The sequence below is a fragment of the Schistocerca piceifrons genome, chromosome 1 (assembly GCF_021461385.2).
Source record: "Schistocerca piceifrons isolate TAMUIC-IGC-003096 chromosome 1, iqSchPice1.1, whole genome shotgun sequence".
Classification (NCBI taxonomy): Eukaryota; Metazoa; Arthropoda; class Insecta; order Orthoptera; family Acrididae; genus Schistocerca; species Schistocerca piceifrons.
Genome location: NC_060138.1, coordinates 476,078,094 through 476,100,115, shown reverse-complemented (window position 1 = coordinate 476,100,115; position 22,022 = coordinate 476,078,094). Strand labels below are relative to the sequence as shown.

At 47.0% G+C, this 22,022-nt stretch overlaps 1 protein-coding gene across 1 annotated transcript in view; it reads left to right on the top strand.

Moving 5' to 3' along the window:
• Nucleotides 1-22,022, top strand: part of LOC124794993 (endoplasmic reticulum resident protein 44) — a 96,361-nt gene that overhangs the window by 4,412 nt on the left and 69,927 nt on the right. The window contains exon 4 of the mRNA XM_047258746.1: nucleotides 131-315. Within this exon, the coding sequence (XP_047114702.1) occupies nucleotides 131-315 (185 nt within the window). The remainder of the gene's footprint in view (nucleotides 1-130; nucleotides 316-22,022) is intronic.

The window sequence follows — 22,022 nt, the reverse complement described above, 5'->3', positions numbered from 1 at the left end:
TAACACATTTTTACTTGGAGTTGTAATATTTTAAAGCTTTTTAAGCATGTAATGTTTTTGCAGTCTATTATTGTGTGTGTGTGTGTGTGTGTGTGTGTTCCGGTGAAACATTTTTTTCTTTTTGTTGTAGGTGCAGTTGCATCAAGATTTCACATTACAAAATATCCAACACTAAAAGTAATTCGTAATGGCCAGCCCACCAAAAGAGAATACAGAGGGCAGAGATCGACAGAGGCATTTGTTTCTTATATTAAGAAACAACTTGCTGATCCAGTCATAGAGTTCAAAAGCTTGAAGGACCTCCAGGACTTAGACGTATGTGTGATACATGTTTTCATTTTGTTACATGCTTGCTGTTCTTGGTTTCACGGCTATTTTGAGAACTACTGGTTGCTATAATGTCTTTTTTTGGTTTCTGGAAGATATGCTAGAAAGAGATTTCTGTGATGTTGGTGAAACAGCATTTGTTCACAGTTAAGTACTGTACTAAGACAAAGTGTTAGGGCATGGAAGCTTCCTTCTCAACATTTACTCAATACATTTTCATAAAATTTTTTATGATTTTCTGAAATTCTCAAAGTAGGTAAAATGTTGTGCACTTTTAATTACTTAAGTTTCCCTTGGTAGCTGTCTTTAGATTTTAGTATACTTTATGTGCAGTTTTTCTTAAGCTTTCTCCATTTATTCTCATGCAGTTGTACTGTTGAGAGCAATGGACTGAAACACATAACAAGATAGTAATTCATTTAATAAATTTTGGCCCGCTGCATTGTTCTTCTTATGCTTATATATACATAACAGCCATGGAGCTTGTGACCCATCAAAGGTAAATTTTCATTGTTGCCTTATCTGGGCAATTGCAAAATTCAGGTAATGAAATAATACTTCTATTAAAAAGTGCCTGCAAGGAGGTCATTTCAGAGTAACACCAAAATGACCAGAAGCAGTACAACTACACAATAAAGAAAGGAGGAGGACTTGTAGGTTTATAAGCTATGTAAGTGACTGACATAAAATGGTTTTTGACCTGCAACTAAATTTGGGTGTGTGATGTATTCTGTCCAGGAAGAGACTGAGAATATTATCCTGTACCATCTTTTCACTCTCATCCTACATGGCATTTTCCAGTCACTCCCTCTTCTGGTTACTAGCAGTAATGAAGCTTGTTTCACATGGGGCGCTGCCTGTTTTTGACATCGGGGAAAAATTGGTACACCTAGGATTTATTACTCTTTCTTGTCAATGTTGTATTTACTGTTTCCATTGACACCCTTAATGGGTGCTACAGTAACAAAATAACTGTTGACAAATGTGGACTACACACACACACACACACACACACACACACACACACACACACACACACACACAGTCCCTGGCAGCTGAAGCCAGACTGCTAACAGCACCACATGATGGGAGAGGGAACTGAGTGGAGGTGAGGGGGGGGGGGGATAGCAGAGTAGGAGTGGAGAACAATAAAGTGCTGCTAGTGGGAGCAAGCCGGGAAGAGGTTGACAGAAGGTGGGGCAGCTAGGTGCTGTCAGGAGGCTCAACAGGGGGTGAAGAAGAGAAGGGGGGTAATGGAAAAAGAGAGAAGTAAAACAACTGGTTGCATTGGTGGAATAGACGGCTGTGTCATACTTGAATGGGATCAGGGAAGGCGCTAGATGGGTGAGGACAATGACTAACGAAGGTTGAGACCAGGAGGTTCTGGGAACATTGGATATATAGCAGGGAGAATTCCCATCTGCGCAGTTCAGAAAAGGTTGTGTTGGTGGGAAGGAACCAGGTGGTGTAGGCAGTGAAGCAGTAATTGAAGTGAAGAACGTTGTGTTGGGCAGCATATCCAGCAACAGGGTGGTCTCCCCCCCACCCAGGGAGCTTGTCACTTTTTGGCGGGTTTGTGCTTGGCTACCATGGTGCCCCAGCCTTTGCAGCATCTTTTCCCTTCTGTGCTGCACGTCTATCATCTAGCTATGCTTTTTCTGCTACCTTGCGAACATGTCTGGGGTGTTTTTGGAAATGTTCCGCATTTTCCATAGCTGACAAAAGAACAATCTTCACGACTGTTTTTCATTTCTTTTTTTCCTTTCTTTGTTCATCTTCTCCTATCCTTCCTCTGCTTTGACATTTGAGACTTCTCTTTTTCTTCTTCCTCCTTGTGTGCTCCTGAAGGCAGCCCACACGTCTGACACATAACAGGCAACTGGGTAACATGTAATTGCCAGCCCTGTGGTGACAGGTAGGGATCGCACATATCCCCTGGTACGGGCCATTTCCGGGGGGGGGGGGGGGGGGGTGGAGGTGGAGGTGATTCCCTGAGCTGCTACCTACCCAAATTGCCAATTTGGTCCCCCTGTCAGGTGTTTTGGGAGGTGTGAACAATCCCCCAAGACGTGCGAGCCCCCCTGTGAAGGGTCCCCAGTTGTAAAGAATGAGCAATCGGAGACACTGACAATTACGGGGGATTTTCTTGCAATGAGCCAATCATCATCTACGCAGTCTACGTCTACCAAACATAAACGGAATGAAGCTCCTGATTCAAAGACCCTCCCAACTGCACCATGGTTCCTCGTGGTTTCACGTACTGAAGACGGGCAGTCCCTTGCAACAGTAAATCCGTTTCTAATTCAGAAAGATGTTGATGCAATTGCCGGTCATGTGAAATCCTGCTCTCGTTTACACAATGACACTTTGCTTTTGTAGACTACTTCTGATTCTCATGAATAATAACTGCTTGCCACTTCGCTTCTCTCGTTTCTACCAGTGTCATCATTTCAACCACATTCGAATGACACCCGGCCTATTTTGTAATCTGTGGTAGGCATGCACATGAGGACAGTTGTTTGCCCCCTTGTCCCCACTGTATCAACTGCAATGGCTACCATGCTGCTGCCTCTCAAGATTGTCCCATGTATCTTGAGAGGGGGCCATCCAGGAGATCTGGATAAAGGAAAAAGTACCTTACCCAGTCACTTGCAAGTTATTGGCTAGTCGTAAACCCTGTGTTCTTCTGTCTGGCACTTGCAGTACTCTTCTTGCTGCATGTTGCTCCATGAAGGGCATGGCCACGCAGACATGTGATCTCAAATTCAGCACTGAGGTTGTGAAATCACCCAGTGTCATGGTAGCTCATTCAGCTGTGCAACAAGCCACCAAACATTCTCCTCCCGGGGGGAAGTCACCTGCTGCCCCACTGCCAGGTTGGAAAGGACAGAAGAAATACTCTTGCAAAGACTTCCTACGTCCCTCCATCCAACAAGCATCTTAGTTTTCTTCTGCCAGCCAGAAAGGATCCAGAAGTCAAACAAAGGTAAAGAGTTCTCCTTTGCCCACTTGAAGATCCTATTCGATGGTGTCGCCACATGAGGCCCTCACCCGGCTGACCTCCGTGTCACCCATGTGCACCACCAACCATTTTTTTTCCCCTGGACTCTGCAGGCCAACAGAAGAAGAATGCAGACACTTCTGTAGACCTCATGGTGCAGGATTGTCCTGCCTATATGCCCTGTAGCAGCAAGCCTTCGAAGACACTCTCTCAATAGTCGCCAAGGTGATGCCCCTTCATTTTCCCCCCCAGAGGGCTTGCTACGTTTTGGCATGTTAGTGCTTGGCTACCACGGGGCCCCAGCCTTTGCAGCATCTTTTCCATTCTGTGCTGCATGTCTCTCCTCATGCTATTCTTTTTCCTGTCCCATGGGGAACATGTCTGGGGTGTTAATGGGAATGTTCTGCATTGTCTGTCACTGACATAAGAACATTCTCACCACTGTTTTCCGTTACCTTTTCCTTTCCTTGTCTCCCTTCTCCTCTCATTCCTCCGCTTTGGCGTTTGAGGTTCCTCTCTTTCTTCTTTCTCCCTGTGTGCTCCTGAAGGCCAGCGCACAAATCTGATGTGTAACAGGTGACTGGGTAACGTGTAATTTTCAGCCCTGGGTCGACAGGTAGGGTTCGCATGTACCCCCTGGTACAAGGCAGGCCCAGGGAAAGGTGATTGCCTGAGCTGCAGCCTTCCCAAATTGCCGATTGGTCCCTCTGTCAGGTGTTCGGGAGGTGTAACCTGAGGTGTGAACAATCACTAAAGTCGGGTGCACCCTCTTGTGAACTTGCTCCCAGTTGGGAGCAGCGCACCATCGGAGATGCTGGCAATTATGGAGGATTTTCCTGCAATGTGTCAATCATCTACACAATCAATGTCTATGAAACGTAAACATAATGAGGCTAATGATTCAAAGACCCTTTCCATTGCACCACGGTTACTTTCTGTCTCGCATACTGAAGACGGTCAGTCCATCTCCATGGTAAATCTATTTATTATTCAGAAAGGTGTTGATGCAATTGCCAGTGCTGAGAAATCCTGCTCTCATTTACGGAATGGCACTTTGCTTTTGGAGACTACTTCTGATTCTCAAGCACAACTACTGCCTGTCGCCTTGCTTCTCCATGGCTACCCTGCTCGTGTTGAGGCCGATAGAACTTTGATTTCTTCCCTTGGTGTTGTTTACACTAGGCTGCTCAACAGCCTAACTGAGGCCGAAATCCAATCTTACCTCTCTGATCAGGATGTCATTGCCTTCCATTGTGTAATGAAAAAGTTAGATTCCTCCTTAGTGCCCACCTGCAATCTTTGTCTCACCTTTGATAGAGCGGTGATTCCGTCCAAGATCAAAGCAGGCTATGAAATTATCACAGTGCGGCCGTACATTCCAAACTCGATGCACTGCTACCAGCGTCATCGTTTCAACCACACTAGTTTGTCTTGTTGACGCCCTGCCAAATGTGAAGCCTGTGGTAGGGATGCTCATGAGGGCAATTGTCTACCTCCTTCTCTCCACTATATCAACTGCAGTGGCGGCCATGCCACCTCCTCTCGGGATCGTCTCATGTCTCTTGATGAGCAGACTGTCCAAGAGATCCGGATAAAGTGCCTTACCCAGTCGCTTGCAAGTTATTGGCTTGTAGAAAACCCTGTGTTCTCCCATCTGGCACCTATAGTTCTGTTGTTGTTACCCCTTGCTCCATGAAGCATGTAGCCACACAGACATGCGATCTCCAATTCAGCTCTTGAGGTTGTGAAATCGTCCAGTGTCAAGGTAGCATCGCCATCCCTCCATTCACCTGTGCAACAAGCCATAAAACTCTCGCCTCAAGGGACGAAGCCACCAGCTACACAACCGGTAGGCCAGAAAGGACAGGAGTAGTACTCCCTTGAAGATTTCCTGCTTCCCTCCAGCCCATAGAACTTTGAATTCTTTCCGTGATGTTATCTACACTAGGCTGCTCGACGTTCTAACCCAGGCCGAAATCCAATCTTACCTCACTGACCCTAATCTCCCTCTAACCGGAAAGGCTCCCAGAAGTCCACCAAAGGTAAACAGTCTTCTTCTTCGCCGACTGGAAGATCCTGTTTGATAGTGTTGCCACAGATACCTTAGCCCGTCCGGCCTCCGTGTCACCAGTGCTCACCACCAACCATTTTTCAGTGTTGGATTCCACAGACCAACCACACAAGCAAGGCGACGCTTCTGTGGACCCCATGGAGGAGGATCCTCCTGCTCCTGTGCCCTTTAGTAGTAGCGACTCTTCACAGGCTGTCACTTGGCAGCTGCCGAGGTGACACCCCTACATCTCTTCCTCATCATGGCTTTCCTCCAATGTGACATTTGCGGTCTGTGGTCCCACAAAGAGGATTTATGGCTGCTCTTAGCATTGCAGTGTCCCCTTATACTCTGCTTTCAAGAAACGAAATTGCACCCTCACGACTGCTTTGAGCTTCCACATTTCTTACCGGTTCATTTTAACCTTTCCCCCGAGGTTGGCATTCCATCTCATGGGCTTGTCATGCTGCTCATACAGGATGACATTCATAGTCAACCCATCTCCCTGGCTACCCATCTTAAAGCTGTTGCAGTTCACCTTTTCCTTTCCCATCTGACTTTTCTCTGTGTACCGTTTATGTCCCTTCGTCATTCAATGTCACCACGGCAGGCTTCCTTCAGCTTATTGGGCAGCTGCCTCGGCCATTTTTGTTACTTGGTAACTTTAATGCGCATCATCCCCTTTGGCGTTCTCCCAGGACCTGTCAAAGATCCCCCTGCGGGTCCGGGGGTTAGAACAGGCCCGAGGTATTCCTGCCTGTCGTATGAGGTGACTGAAAGGAGTCTCACACTTTCCAACCCTATGAGTTCAGGCCCCATTCTGTGGTTTGACCTGCCACTTTCAAAATTCAACAGAAGTATGGGCCATATGGGGAAGGATGCCTTACGTGGTGCACGAGTTATCCATAGTGCCCTTAGATTCGATCTCCTGATTCTCTTGTCATGGCTTTGCATCTCCACCTGCGGTTCATTTATTTGAGCAAGGACACATTACGGGGTATGTCATCTTGTTCCGTTGTCTCCTATCCTCTTTTGCCCCCATGACAATATTGGATTTCTCTGCACCCATTATCCAGCATGGTAACCAGTCCGTTGTGGTGGGGCCATCATGTACCAATGTGGTGGTAGCCCCCTGACAAAACAGAGATCGCAATGCTGATGCCTGAGCTGTAAATTCCCCACGTATGCCAAGGAGTAGATGCCTTGTCTTGCTGGGTCATCAGGACTCCCGGCAACGGCCATCATTCCAATTGGCCTTTGCTGTGGCTGGGTGGCACCCGTGAGGAGAGTTCCTGATCGGAGTGGGTGGCATCAGGGCAGATGACTCGCAATGAAGCAAACTAAATCATCTTTTGCTGGTGACCGTACGGAACCAGCAGTCTCTAAGAATGGCAAGATAGGTTACAATGTCGACAGTTATGACCCTAAATCGTTTCCCCTCCCTCGCTACACCATGGAAGGAACGTAGAGCTACAGAACGGAGAGAGCCATATTTGCCTTGGTTTTTAGTCTGTAGCAGAACCGATGGGTACTCTTTTCTATCTACAAAACCTCAGTTTTTTGTTGAACACCTTGAGGATAAGTTTGGGGAAGTGACAGTGCTGCCCAAGATGCGAAATCGTGCAGTGTTGATTCAGACAGCATCCCCAGCCCAATCCTGAGCATTACTCACCTGTGACAAGCTTGTTTATATTCCATTTTCCGTCACTTCCTATAAAAGCCTCAACATGGTGCAGGGGATTATTTTCCATCGTGACCTCCTCTTGCAGTCTGACGATGAGCTCCGCGCCAATTTAGAATGGCGGGGTGTTATTTTCATCCGGCGCCTTTACAGGGGACCCAAAGATAACAGGGTTGCTACCGGTGCCTTCACCTTCTTGGCCTTAGAGGGTGATTCATTACCTGAAAAGGTCAAGGTGATGGTTTACCGCTGTGAAGTTAAACCATACGTCCCTCTCCCCCATGCGGTGCTTTAAGTGCTGGAAGTTCGGGCACATATCTTCCACTGCACTTCCAGTGCCACATGACGAGGCTGCGGACGCCCACTGCACCCATATACTTCCTGTGCGCCACCTCCCACGTGCATCAACTGTGGAGAGCACCACTCCCCCTGCTCGCCAGACTGCCCAGTACTCCAAAAGTAGTGGAAAATCATGGAGAATAAGACCCTGGACTGTTTGACTTACACAGAGGCTAAACATAAACTCGAAAGACTACACCCCATTCGGTTGACGTCGACATATGCTGCAGCTACATCATCATCGCCATCTCAAGTGCCAGTGGTTCCTCACTCTGTGTCACAAACAGGGGGCGTTCTGGGCCACCAGAATATATCTGCCCCCTAGATGGTAGGGGGCAAATCGTCCTCCGTTACTCCCAAAGCACCTGCGAACCCCCCCCCCCCCCTCCCAAAGGCAGGGGACATCAGTTCCTTCCCCACTGCCGGAAAAGCAACAGCCTCCTCTAGCTCCTCTCATGTGGAAGGAGTCCCTTGGGGCCCTCTCTCGCCACAGCGGACACTTGCCAGTGGCTCAAGGTGCCAAAAGCTGCTGGACGAAAAGCTTCACGGTCTTGCTCCATGCCTGAGGCTGCTTAGGAGAAGTCTTCCCAGCAAACCCCTAAAGAGAAGCGAGAGAACAAGCAAACTAAAAAGAAGTCTGCTAAGAAACAGGACCCTCTGGTGGCCCCAACTCCACCACTCCCTATCAATTCTGCATCTGAGGTTGCAGTGGAGATCTCAGTGTCCCCTGTGGACCTGGATCTCACTGACACCTCATCCACCGTAGAAATGGTTACAAATACTCAGTCAGAGGCAGCAGGTGACCCTGAGGCATAACCTGGCTCCTTGCGCGCTTCAAGCTTTCCCAGCGTCACAATATCGTTATCTTCCAGTGGAATTGCGGCGGTTTTTTCCACCACCTGGCTGAGCTACAGCAACTGTTAAGCTTTACACCTCCTTTCTGCATTGCCCTCCAGGAAACGTGGTTCCCGACAGTGCGGACCCCTGCCCTCCGTGGCAATAAGGGATGTTACAGGAACCGTAGCGACTATAATATAGTGTCAGGTGGAGTTTGCGTCTATGTCCTGAACTCAGTACGTAGTGAACCTGTGCACCTTCAAACCCCTCTTGAAGCTGCGGCTGTTGGGATAAGGACGACACAGGAAATAACTTCCTCCAGATGTTGCAGTACCCCTGAACATAGTGGCTGCACTGATTGATCAACTTCCTAAACCTTTCCTACTTTTGGGAGGTTTTAATGCACATAACCCCTTCTGCGGTGGCTCCATGCTTACTGGCCGAGGTAGGGAGGTCAAAAATTTACTTTCACAACTTGACCTCTGCCTCTTAAATACAGGTGCCCCCACACATTTTAGTGTGGCACATGGTACATATTCGGCCATTGATCTCTCGGTTTGCAGTCCTGGCCTTCTCCCATCTATCCACTGGAGAGCACATGATAACCTGTGTGGTAGTGACCAGTTCCCCCATCTTCCTGTCACTGCACCAATGCCAGGCCCATGGACACCTACCCAGATGGGCTTTAAACAAGGCGGACTGGGAAGCCTTCAACTCTGCTGTCATAGTTGAATCTCCCCTACGTGGTGCTGTCGATGTTGTCATTGAGCAGGTCACTACATCAATCATTTCTGCAGCAGAACGTGCGATCCCTCGTTCTTTACAGTGACCCCGGCGAAAGACAGTCCCTTGGTGGTCGCCGGAAATGGCTGAGGCAATTAAAGAGCATCAGCGAGCTCTACAGCGATGTAAGTGGCACCCTTCCCTAGAGCACCTATAGCCTTCAAGCGGCTCTGAGTCCGCTTTCGCCAGCTTATAAAACATCAGAAACAGGAGTGTTGAGAGAGGTACGTGTCTACAATTGGGTGCCATATGTCACCTTCCCAAATCTGGGCGAAGATCTGATGTCTTTTTGGGTGGCATACCTCAAAAGGTGTCTCTGGCATCAACATCAATGGCGTGTTATCTACCGATGCAAACGCGATTGCTGAGCGCTTCGCTGAGTACTATGCTCAAGCCTCTGTGTCGGAGAGCTACCCCCTAGCCTTTTGCACACACTAACGGGATGGAAAGGAAAGTCCTCTTGTTCACTACACGCCACAGTGAACCCTATAATGCCCCATTTACAGAGTTGGAGCTCCTCAGCACCCTTGCACATTGCCCCGACACAGCTCCTGGTCCGTATCGGATCCACAGTCAGATGATTAAACATCTCTTATCTGATTAAAAGCGACGTCCCATCATCATCATCATCATCATCATCATCATCAACCGGATCTGGTGTGATGGCGTCTTTCCATCGCAATGGCGGGAGAGCACCATCATTCCGGTGCTCAAACCCGGTTAAAACCCACTTGATGTGGATAGCTACCGGCCCATCAGCCTCATCAACTTCCTTTGTAAGCTGCTGGAACGTATGGTGTGTCGGCGGTTGGGTCCTGGAGTCACGTGGCCTGCTGGTTCCATGTCAGGGCGGTTTCCGCCTGGGTCGCTCTACCACTGATAATCTTGTGTCCCTCGAGTCTGCCATTCGAACAGTCTATTCCAGACACCGACATCTGGTTGCCGTCTTTTATGTCTTACGACACGACCTGGCGACATCATATCCTTGCCACATGGTATGAGTAGGGTGTCGGGCCCGCCCCCGATTTTTATCCAAAACTTCCTGTCGCTCCATACTTTCTGTGTCAACTCATTGCCTCCCGTAGTTCCCCCCCGTATTCAGGAGAATGGCATTCCGCAGGGCTCCATATTGAGTGTGTGTCTATTTTTAGTGGCTATTAATGGTCTAGCAGCAGCCATAGGGCCGTCGGTCTCGCAGCCTCTGTATGCAAAGGACTGGTTTTCGATGCCCGATTATACCTCACCTTCGTCAGCTTAAGTGGAAATGCTGGCAGCACCTCAATGCCTGAGCAACACCAACTGGGGTGCTGATCACTGTACGCTGCTGGAGCTCTACAAAGCCCTTGTTCAATCCCGCCTTGACTATGGGAGTCTGGTTTGTGGTTCAGAGGTACCCTCATTGTTGGGTTTATTCGACCCAATGCACCACTTTGACGTTCGCCTAGCGATGGGAGGTTTTAGAACGAGTTTGGTGATCAGTGTCCTGGTGGAGGCGGGAGTCCCTCCATTGAAGATTAGGCGTGCACAACTGCTGGCCAGTTACAATGCATACGTTCATAGTCCTCCTGTGCATCTGAATTACCGTCTCCTTTTCCCAACCACTTGGCTGTTTATCTCCCGCATCGGCGGCCCAGGTCATGGCTTACAATTACGGTTTGCGTCCGGTCCCTTCTGTTTGAAGTGGAGTCCTTCCCGTTACCACCTCTCTTCGAGGTCCATTCACGTACATTTCCATGGTGTACACCTAGGCTGCAGATTCTTCTGCATCTTTCACATGGCCCTAAGAACTCCGTTAACCCTGCGGCTCTCCGCTATCACTTCATCTCGATTCTCGACGTGTACCGGGGCCATGAAGTGGTTTACACCGATGTCTCTATGGCTGATGGTCATGTAGGCTTTGCGTATGTTCATGGAGGCATATTGAACCGCACTCCTTGCCAGATGGCTGCAGTGGTTCCACTGCAGAGCTGGCGGCCATATCTCATGCTCATGAGCACATCCGCCCATGCCCTGGCGAGTCATTTCTCCTGTGTACTGAGTCCTTGAGCAGCCTACAAGCTATCAACCAGTGCTACCTTCGCCATCCTGTGGTAGCGTCCATCCAGGAGACCGTCTATGCCCTGGAACGGTCCGGTCATTCAGTTGTGTTTGTGTGTACCCCAGGACACGTCGGAATCCCAGGCAACAAACTTCCCGACAGGCTGGCCAAACAGGCTACGCAGAAACCTCTTCTGGAGATGGGCATCTCTGAAAGTGACCTGCATTCTGTCTTACACTGCAGGGTTTTTCGGCTTTGGGAGACTGAATGGCATACCAGTATGCACAACAAACTGCGTGTCATTAAGAAGACTAGGAATGTGTGGAAGTCTTCCATGCAGTCCTCTCGCAGGGAATCAGTTGTCCTCCGCCAGCTCCGCATTGGCCATATGTGGCTAACACTTGGTTACCTCCCCCATCGCGAGGATCCACCTCGGTGTTACTGTGGCTCACAAATGACAGTCATCCACCTCTTGCAGGGCTGCCCACTTTTAGCCGTTCTGCAGTGGACTTTTAACTTTCCAAACACCCTACCTTCGGTGTTGGGCAACAATGCTTCAATAGCAGCTTTAGTTTTTCGTTTTATTCGTGAGGGTGGGTTTTATCATTTGATCTAAGTTTTAGCGCATGTCTTTTGTCCCTCTGTGTCCTCCACGCTAGTGCTTTTAGGGTGGAGATTTTAATGTGTTGCAGAGTGGCTGGCTTTTCTTTTTAATTCTCATGGTCAGCCAGCCATGGTAATCTGCTCCCTTATTTTGATATCTTCTACATCTTTCTTGCGTCTTTCTGTGGTTTTCTTGTCCGATTTTGTCACTTTTAGTGTTTGTTGCCCTTCTGTCATTCTTGTGGTTTTCTTGTTTCTTCCAGGTGTGTTTTGTATGTCTCGATTATTTTCCTCCCACCCATGTGGAATTATTTTAATCGGAACGTGAGATTGATGACCTACCAGTTTGGTCTCCCACCCCCCCCCCTCCTCTTTTAAACCAACCAACAAATCGATTTGGAGAAGCACTACGACACCTGCGGGAGAATTGGTATCCTCTGTACTCTTTACATGCGGGGTGTCCATGGCCGCCTGCCCTGTCTCTTTCAGGATTTTTTAAAAGACCGAGTTTTTGAGGTGCGGATGGGTTCTGCCTTGTTGGATACCATTATCCAGGAAAATGGTGTGCCTCAGGGTTCTGAGTGTCGTCCTCTTTGCTATCGCCATTAACTCTATAGTGGCCTGTCTCCTGCTGGGCATCTCCAGCTTCCTTTTTGTTGAAGACTTTTCCATCAATTGCGGTTCTCCGCCATCCTGTCTCACTGAGCACCATCTTCAGCATTGTCTTGATTGTCTTTACTCCAGTAGCATAGACAATGGCTTTCGCTTTTCCACTGTCAAAACCATCTGTATGAATTTCTGGCGACTCAAGTGGTGTCTCCCACCTTCTTTACATCTTCGGCCTGTTGCCCTTCTGTTCATTGAAACTACGAAATTCGTGGGGCTCATGCTCGATAGGAAACACTCTTTGTCCACCCGTGTGTCTTACCTAGCACCCCACTGTACACAGTTCCTCAGCCCGCTGTACGTGGTTCCTCAATGTCCTACGTGTCCTCAATGGTACTTCTTGGGATGCCAATCGAACCACTCTCCTCCCTTTGTTCCAGTCCCTTGTCCTTTCGAAACTCAACTATGGGTGCCTTGTTTATACACCTGCACGTCCATCCCTCTTAGGCCGTCACAACACTATCCACCATCGTGGCATCCATTTGGGCACTGTCACCTTTTACACTAGCCCAGTTGAGAATCTGTCTGCTGAAGCCGCTGAGCTACCTCTGTCCTCCTGTCGTGACTTTCTCCTTGGCAGATATGTGTGTCATTTGTCTACCATCTCTGGCCATCCATTTTATGCCTCCTTTTTTGATGATCACCAGTATGGGGCTCGTCCCTCTTCTCTGTTACCTCCTGGAGTTCACTTTCAGCACATGCTACAGCAGCTTAACTTCACACTATCTGCAACATTCCCGATGGGTGTGAATGCTTCACCACCTGGGCTTAATAAAGCGGCCCACGTTAACCTTGGCCTTCATTTGCTTTTTAAAGACACTACTCCAGCCTCGCTCTATCACCTTCAGGTTCACAACCTTCACGATAGTACCTTTGTATACACTGATGGCTCTCATCAATGTATACCATGGGGTCACATGTGCCTTTGTCATTGGCACCTGTGTCTTTCTATATCGGCTTCCGGCACACTGCTAGGTATTTACAGCCAAGCTCTTCACCCTGTATCTAGCCACGGGGTACATCCAGTGACACAGCCTTTTCAATCGTCGTCTGTTGAAACTCAATCAGCACCCTTGAAAGTCTATGTTCGCTGTACGCAGTGCAGTGGGTACAGGAAAACTGTCACTTGCGCTTTCTTGGTGGAGCCACTGTGATGTTTATGTGCGTTCCTGATCATGTCAGTCTGCCAGGAAACAAGGCTGCTGCCAAGGCTGCAGTCCTCATACCTCAGGTAACTAGTTCCTATATTCTCTCCGATGATTGCTGTGTGCCGTTTGTTAGGAGGTGGTGTCTCTTTGGCATCACCAATGGTCCTCCATTCACAGGAATAAGCTCCGGCTTATTAAGCCTCTCCCAGCAGCTTGGTCGATCCCCTCTCGGCCCTCCTGCCAGGAGGAGGTCTTTTTAACTAGGCTGCTTGTTGGGCACTGCCTTTTTAGTCATCATCATTTGATAAGTGGCACTACCCCAACACTTTGTACTCATTGCACCCAAGCTTTAACTTTCCGCCACTTCCTGACGGAATGCCCATTTTCAATCATTTATGTTCTTGATTGAGTTTGCTGTCTGGGTTATCGGCCATTTTAGCAAATGATGCGTGGGCTGTCGACCACGGTTTGCTTTTTATCTGCCAAAGGAATATGGCGTAGGCCATTTAATTTTTAGTTTTGGACCTCCGTTTCTGTATGGTGTCTTTTTAGCCTTTTTGCCACGTGCCTGTTTTTAGCTGTCATCTGTAATGTCAGTTGGGACTGACACATAGTCATATTTAAACTCCCCTCGGTCTTAGAGTTCTATAGTTTTGACTTGGGCGTGTATGACCCATTGTTGTTTGTGCCTTAAAGTAAAACAAAACCAAACCCCTTCATTTCTTCCACGTCATGACTCTCCTCCACTGGAACATTCACAGTCTTTGATCCAACAAAGAGGATTTACAGCTGTTCTTAGAATCAAAGCGTCCACTTGTTCTCTGCCTTCAGGAAACAAAATTGCATCCTCACTACCACTTTGAGCTGTCTCATTTCTTCCCAGTCCATTTTGACCTTCCCCCGAGGATGGCAGTCCATCTTATGGGGCAGTCATGCCGCTCATAGAGGATGACATATATAGTCCACCCATCTCCCTGAGTACCCACCTTCAAGCTGTTGCAGTTTGCCTTTTCCTTCCTCACTTGACCTTTTCCCTTTGTACCATTTACATCCCTTGCCTCGATGTGACCTGGGCAGACTTCCTCCAGCTTATTGGGCAGCTACCTCACCCCTTTCTGCTGCTCGGCAACTTTAATGGGCACCATACCCTTTGGGGCTCTCCAAGAACCTGTCCAAGAAGTGCCCTCTTGGCAGATCTTCTCAGTCAACTTAACCTCTTCTGTCTTAACCCAGGAACACGCACATTCCTTTCAGACTCCACACACAGCTGTTCCCATTTGGACCTATCCTTAGGCACTGCCCAGCTTTCCCATCGTCTCGAGTGGTCTGTTATCTCTGACAGGTACTTGAGCGACCATTTCCCGTGTACTATCCATTTGCTGTCTCCTACCCCACCTACATGCACACCCAAATGGCAGCTTTCTAAGGCCAACTTGAGGCCTCACTCCTTCCAAGCGACCTTCGACGAACAACATTTCCCCAATTGTGATGACCAGGTAGAATATCTTACAAACATTATCCTTACCACAGCAGAACGTTCCATTCCTCACATTTCCTCTTTACCACGCCGTGCCCTGTTCCCTTGCCGCGACGCAATTCGTGCATGGAGATGTGCTATCCATGTTTTTAAACATCAACCATGTTGTTGAGTTTTTCGGAATAGCAAAAAAGGTAGCTGGATTTCCTTTACTAGTTCTTTTAACAGTTCCACTCCTTCCGTCATGTGGGCCAACCTCCGATGGCTCTCAGGGACATACCCCAATATCCAGCCTGACAGTAGCAGACAATGTCAAAGTGGACCCTATTGCTATTTCCCAATACCTTGGGCCACTTTTTTATTATTATTATTTGAGATTTAGATGGGCAAGCACTTTCTTCTTCATATGTACCGTCACATCTGGACAGAGGGCATGTTTCCAGAAGCTGGAGTGAAGCCACTACCATACACTTACGGAAGCCCAGTAAGGACAAACCCCTTTCTTCTAGTATCACCCCATTTCTTTCACCACCTGTGTTTGCTAGGTGATGGAACGTATGGTTCATGCCCACATGGTATGGTGGCTAGAGTCTCACAATTTACTGACCACAGCACAGTGTGGATTTCAAGCATACCATTCTGCAGTTGACCATCTCGTCACTTTGTCAACCCATGTCATGAATCATTTTCTGTGGAAATACCAGACTGTAGCCATGTTTCCTGATTTGGATAAAGTCTAAGGCACCCGATGGAGGACTGGTATCCTCCTTACTCTGTACACATGGGGCTTCCGTGGCCACATGCCCCATTTCCTTCAGGAATTTTTAAATACTGTTTTCGAAGTACATGTGGGTTCTGCCTTGCCGGATACCTTTATTCAGGAAAGTAGTGTGCCTCAGGGTTCCATCCTGAGCATTGTCCTCTTTGCTATTGCCATTAACCCTATTATGGCCTGTCTGCCACCAGACATCTGTGGCTCCATTTTCATTTACAATTTTACGATCTATTTCAGTTGTCCACAAACCTGTCGCCTGGAGCAGTGTCTTCAGCGATGTCTGTCATTTCCACTCATGGAATGGCTTTCGCTTTTCCACTGACAAAACTGTTTGTATGAATTTCGGGGAGTGCAGTTGGTTTCTTTCACCGTCTTTACAACTTGAGCGTGTCACTCTTCTGTTCGTTGAAACTACAAACTCGTGGCCTCATGCTTGATAGAAAACTTTCTTGGTCCTCCCCATGTGTCTTATCTGTCCACTGGCTGTACGCGGTACTTCCTGGAGAGAGGAATGGACTACTCTCCTCTGTTTGTACCGGTCCTTTGTTGTTCAAAATTAGACTACAGGTGTTTCGTTTATGCACCTGCATGTCCATCCCTCTTAGGCCATCTCGATACTATCCACCATTGTGGCATCCATTTGGCCACTGGCGCCTTTTATACTAGCCCAGTTGAGTCTGTATGCAGACACTGCCAAACTACCGCTGTCATACCACCATGACATTCTCCTCAGCAGATATGAATGCCATTTGTTTGCCCTGCCTGGCCATCCATATTATGCCAACTCCTTTGATCGGCAGTATGGGGCATGTCCCTCTTCTCTATTACATCCTGGAGTTCATTTTCGGCTCTTACTCCGGCAGCTCAACTTCAAGCTACCTACCACTTTCCCAGTGGTTATGAACCCTTTACTACCTTGGCCTTGTGTAGCGGCCCATGTTCACTTTGGCCTTCATTTGCTTCGTAAGGACACTACTCCACCGTCGCTCTATTGTCATAAGTTTCAGACCTTTGCACAGAACCTTTGTGTACACTGTTGGCTCGCTGATTGACCGTTGTGCTGGGTGTTCCTTCATCATTGGCACCAACGATTTTCACTAACGGCCTCCAAAACACTGCTCAGTATGTACAGCAGAGCTCTTCACCCTGTATCAAGCCACATTAACACAGGCTTTACAGTTGCACCATCTGCTCCAACTCTCTGTGCCCTTCAGAGCCTCTGTGTGCTGTACACCATCCATCTCTTAGTGCAACAGGTCCAGGAAACAAGTCACTGTGATGTTTATGTTGGTTCCTGGTCACATCGGTCTGACGGGAAATGAGGCCACTGACGCTGCTGCCAAGGCTGCAGTCCTTGTACCCGAGCCCGCTAGTTCTTCCATTCCCTCCAGTGATATCTGTGTTGCCATCTGTCAGCAGGTGGTGTCACTTTGGCATCACCACTGGTCTTCACTTCATGGGAACAAGCTCTGGGTTATCAAGCCTCTCCCAGCGGCTTGTACAACCATCTCTAGGCCCTCTCGAAATGAGATCATTTTAGCTAGGTTGTGTATTGCACACTGTCCTCTTAGCAATCACCATTCATTAAGTGGTACTCCCTCACCGCTTTGTGCTCATTGCCCTAGACGTGTGACGGTTTGCCATGTCCTGATAGAATGCCCACTTCTTAACCACTTATGTTCTCATTTATGTTTGCCGTCCGAGTTATCGGCCGTTTTAGCGAACGACATGCGGGCTGTGGAACACGTTTTAGTTTTTATCCACCGTAGCACTATGGCGAAGGACATTCAGGACCTCCATTTCTCTGGCGTATTTTACGGACGTTTCTCTAAGCCCCTGTTTTTAGCTGTGTTTCCTTCCTTCACTTGGGCTTAACTTGTTGTTTTCACCTCTTTTTTTTTCCCTTTGTGTTCAATGGTTCTGACATGGGCTCTTATGACCCTAGTTGGTTTTGCGCCCTAAAACAAAAATAAACAAATGTCTGTCTTCAAGAATCTGCGCAGTTCAGTTTCGTCAGCAGCTCTGTGACATTCTCCCAGACATCAAACAAATCTGTGGCCATTTGTGCTATTTTTCCCTGTATACATTCAGTATCCCCTTTTAGGTCTAGGTCCCACATACTTGAGCAATATTCTAGAATGGGTCACATGAATGATTTGTAAGCAATCTCTTTTGTAGACTGATTACATTTCCCCAGTATTCTACCAATAAACCGAAGTCTACCACCTGCTTTACCCACAGCTGAGCCTATGTGATCATTCCATTTCATCTCTCTACAAAGTGTCACACCCAGGTATTTGTATGAGCTAGCCAATTCCAATTGTGACATTGATATTCATAGGATACCATGTTTCTTCATTTTGCGAAGTGCAAAATTTTACATTTCTGAGCATTTAAAGCAAGCTGCCAATCTTTTCCCCACTTTGAAATTTTATCAAGATCTAATAGAATATATGTGCAGCTTCTTTCAGACAGTTCTTCAGTACGGCTAATTGCATCTTCTGCAGAAAGTTTGACGTTCCTGTTATTATTGTCTGCGAGATCATTACTACAAAACACGAACAGCAGGGGTCCCATCCAAGATAACATGCTTTTTCCTCCCTACCAAAAGTTTCTCAATCCAGTCACATTTTTCTCTTGATACCCCGTATGATCGTACTTTTGAACGCAAGTGTTGATGGGGTACTGAGTTAAAAGCTGTTTGGAAATCAAGAAATATTACATCTATTTGATGGCCTCGATACAAAGCATTCAGTATGTCATGTGAGAAAAGTGAGAGTTGGGTTTCACATGATTGATGATTTCAAAATCCAAGCTGGTTGGTATGGAGGATATCATTCTGTTTGAGATACATCATAATGTTTAAGTTCAGAATATGTTGTAAGATTCTTCAACAAATTGATGTCAAGGATATGTGAATCACTTCTACTACCCTTCTTATAAACAGGTGTTACCTTTGCTTTCTTCCATCTACTGGGCAAGGTTTTTTGTTCAAGAGATGTATGATAAATTATAGTTAGAAGAGTGACTAACTCAGCTGCAGATTTGGTGTAGAATCTAATCTGGTAAGGATTCCACCAGGCTCTGGAGCTTTGTTCAGTTATTATGGTTTGAGCTATTTCTCAACACTGCAGACAGCAAAACTTATTTACTCACCTTTTCAGTGGTACAGGGTTTAAACTGGGGCAATTCTCATGGGTTTTCCTTTGTAGAGAAACATTTAGAGTTACGCATTTCAGTCTGAGCTTTGCTACCCTCAATTTCAGTTATTGTTCTTAATGAGCGATTGTACACTAACTTTGGAGCCACTAACGGCCTTTACTTATGACCAGAATTTCTTTGGTTTTCGTGAAAGATCATTTGACAATATTCTTCTATGGTAGTCATTAAAGTCTTGGTGCATTGCTTTCTTGTTTCATTCAGCATTTCTCTTCATGGTGACTGTATCCCATGAAGGGTCTCTCTCATTATGAACTGTTCTATTGGGTACGTATGTATCCAGTGCATGCTCAACTTTTTTTAAAAAATAATTTGAGCCATAGTGCCTCGACAGTCCTGCCGTGTACTGAAAGTTTCAAGTTCCTCATTCAGATATTACACTACTGCTTTTTTATATAGTTTACTGAACATGTATACCTTTCTACTTTTAATTGTTGCTTGTATTTTGGTTATCAATGCTTGCCACAATCGTGTCATGAACACTGACACCAGTTTTGATGTGGCCATCCTAAAAGAGGTCAGGTCTGTTTGCTGCCATTAGATAAACAATATATTTCCATGATGAATCGGTCTATGAACTATCTGTTCTAGGTAGTTTCCAGAGAAGACATTTAGTTATGTTTCACAAAATGTCTTGTCACTCACACCACTAACAAAACTATAATTTTTCCCAGTAGATTGTTGATGATTAAAGTCTCCACCGAGCTTACAGTATGGTTGCAGAATTTACGTACACATGAAATGAGGTTTTCTCATAAATTCTCAGTTAAATCAGGAGATGAATATGGTGGGTGATATAAATACCAAACTACCATTTTGTTCCCATCCCTGATGCACTTAGTCTTGCCCAAACAACTTCACGTGCAGCTTCAATTTCTATCTCGGTGGATGTGAGTTTTCTGTTAACTGTGACAAATACACCACCTCCATTGACCGTGAGTGTATCCTTTGGCTATACACTTAAATTTTTTCCGAAAATCTTACTGCTATCAATTCCATGTTTCAACCGGTTTTCTGTACCTAGCATTATGTAAGCTTCACTGCTTTTCAGGAGTGCTCCAAACTCATGTATTTTGTCGCGAATGCTTCAGCAGTTAACTACTAGGATTTTAATACTCTCGTCGGGGGAGGGGGGGATTTTTGATTCTTCTGGGTCTTTTATATAACTGTCATTTCTGGACTGGATGGAGAGTCACTAAATTAAAAAATCCTTGTGTGCGACCCACACTCAGTCAGCTGTCTGGGCTCAACATTGATTTGATTGGTACGGGCTTGGTGGCCCCCAGGGGTCCTGAGCTGGGGCTGGTAATCACCACCAATCCCCTGTCACCGTAAGCTCTGGGCATGCTTCAGCGACCACTGCATAATGCGACAGTGGAACGTTAAGTGTCTCAGGGAATGGGGATCTTGGATTGACTGCCCTGATCACGAGGACAGGATAAACCTCAATCTCAAGGTGTGCTGTGCGCTGATGGGATGCATGGCTATTGCAGTGGAACAGTCGTTAGCGGGCAACCTCTGGGGAACCTGCCGCACCTCAGTTGTATAAGGTTTACTCAGGCATGCAGGGCTCTTATCTGAGTGGACTGAGATGGAACCTTCAAAATCATCATCATCATCATCTTCTCCCAATGGGAATGGTGTACCGCCTGGGAGTATTCACACCTGTTCATCCTAAAGAATGAGAGAGGCTAATTTTCAGACAAACAGAACCATTTTCACAGGAAACACTTTCTGTGGCACCAGTTTAATCGCATCGTTCTCTCACTCTATAACTGCCAGATTGATATCTTCTACTGCAGTAGTGCGATTAGGAAACTTACACGTGATATTCTCCAAGTTTTCTCTGAAGCACCCTGCCACTGTGGCTCCCGAGCCAGTTGGTCTATGAAAGCATGCAGTTACACTGTGTTTTAGCCACCTTTGATATTACCTTAACTCAGATTATTTCACGTAAACTCAGAAGATCTAGCACATTTTCAGTATTGGCTGTACATACACTGATGAGCCAAAACAGTATGACCACTGCCCACCGCTCCTGATAATGTGAATACTATGGATCGCTGTAACAGGGCTAATGGAGTCATTAATAACAATGTGTTCCTGGTGATAAAGAGGAAGGAGGGGACATTTGAAAAGCAGGTAGACCTTCTGAAGGAATCGCAGAAACTGGGCGACTATGATATCACTGTTGAGATGCACACCTCTCTCAACTCCAGTAACATGCTGAGATATCATAGACATAGCAGAACTGAAGCAAGAATGGGCATCCCAGGGAATAGTCGTTGTGGAGCAACAAACGTGCAGGAATAATGGAGCAACTGAAAAGACTGCCACTTTGTGTCACATTCAGTTCTCCGACAGTGCCTGAACATCGTATGGCAGGGTTTCTTCAACTTGATGTTCAGCCGTATGTTTCAAACCCTATGCAGTGCTATAAATGCCAGCGTTTTGGCCATACAACCATGAGTTGTGGAGGTAAAAGGATCTGTGGGAACTGTGGAAAGCCATTCATGACACTGGGACTGACTGCCTGTCTCCGGCAATCTACATCAACTGCTCTGTGAGCCAACCAGTCTGGAACCAAGACTGCCGTGTTTTTGCTGAAGAATGCAAAATACAGGAGGTAAAAGTGACCTAGTGCATCGCCTGTGCTGAAGCCAAAAAATAATATAAGGCGACGTAACCCGCTGTCTTTGCCACCTCATATTTCTCCATGGTGCAGAAACCTATTCCCAAGGTGGACACTTTGACACAAACGATGCCTAGTATGCCTGTATCCATCACAAGCCCCTGTACTTGCACATTTACATGTCAAGGGGAAAAGAGTAAGGATAAAGCAATCCAGGCAGCTGCACCAGGAAAGACCAACAACAGTTCTGCAGTGAGCATCCAAAAGGTACAAGGAAAGCAGAGTACCTCTCGATGCCCCCTTTCCCCCTCATCCACAAAGGGACAGGGTGCAGGGAAAGGCTCACAACATTCAGATCAAAAGGTGTCCCAAGCGCCATCAGACGTCATTCTTCCCCATCTGACTGATGAGGAGGATGTCGTGGAGTTAGATGCCTTGGATTCAGG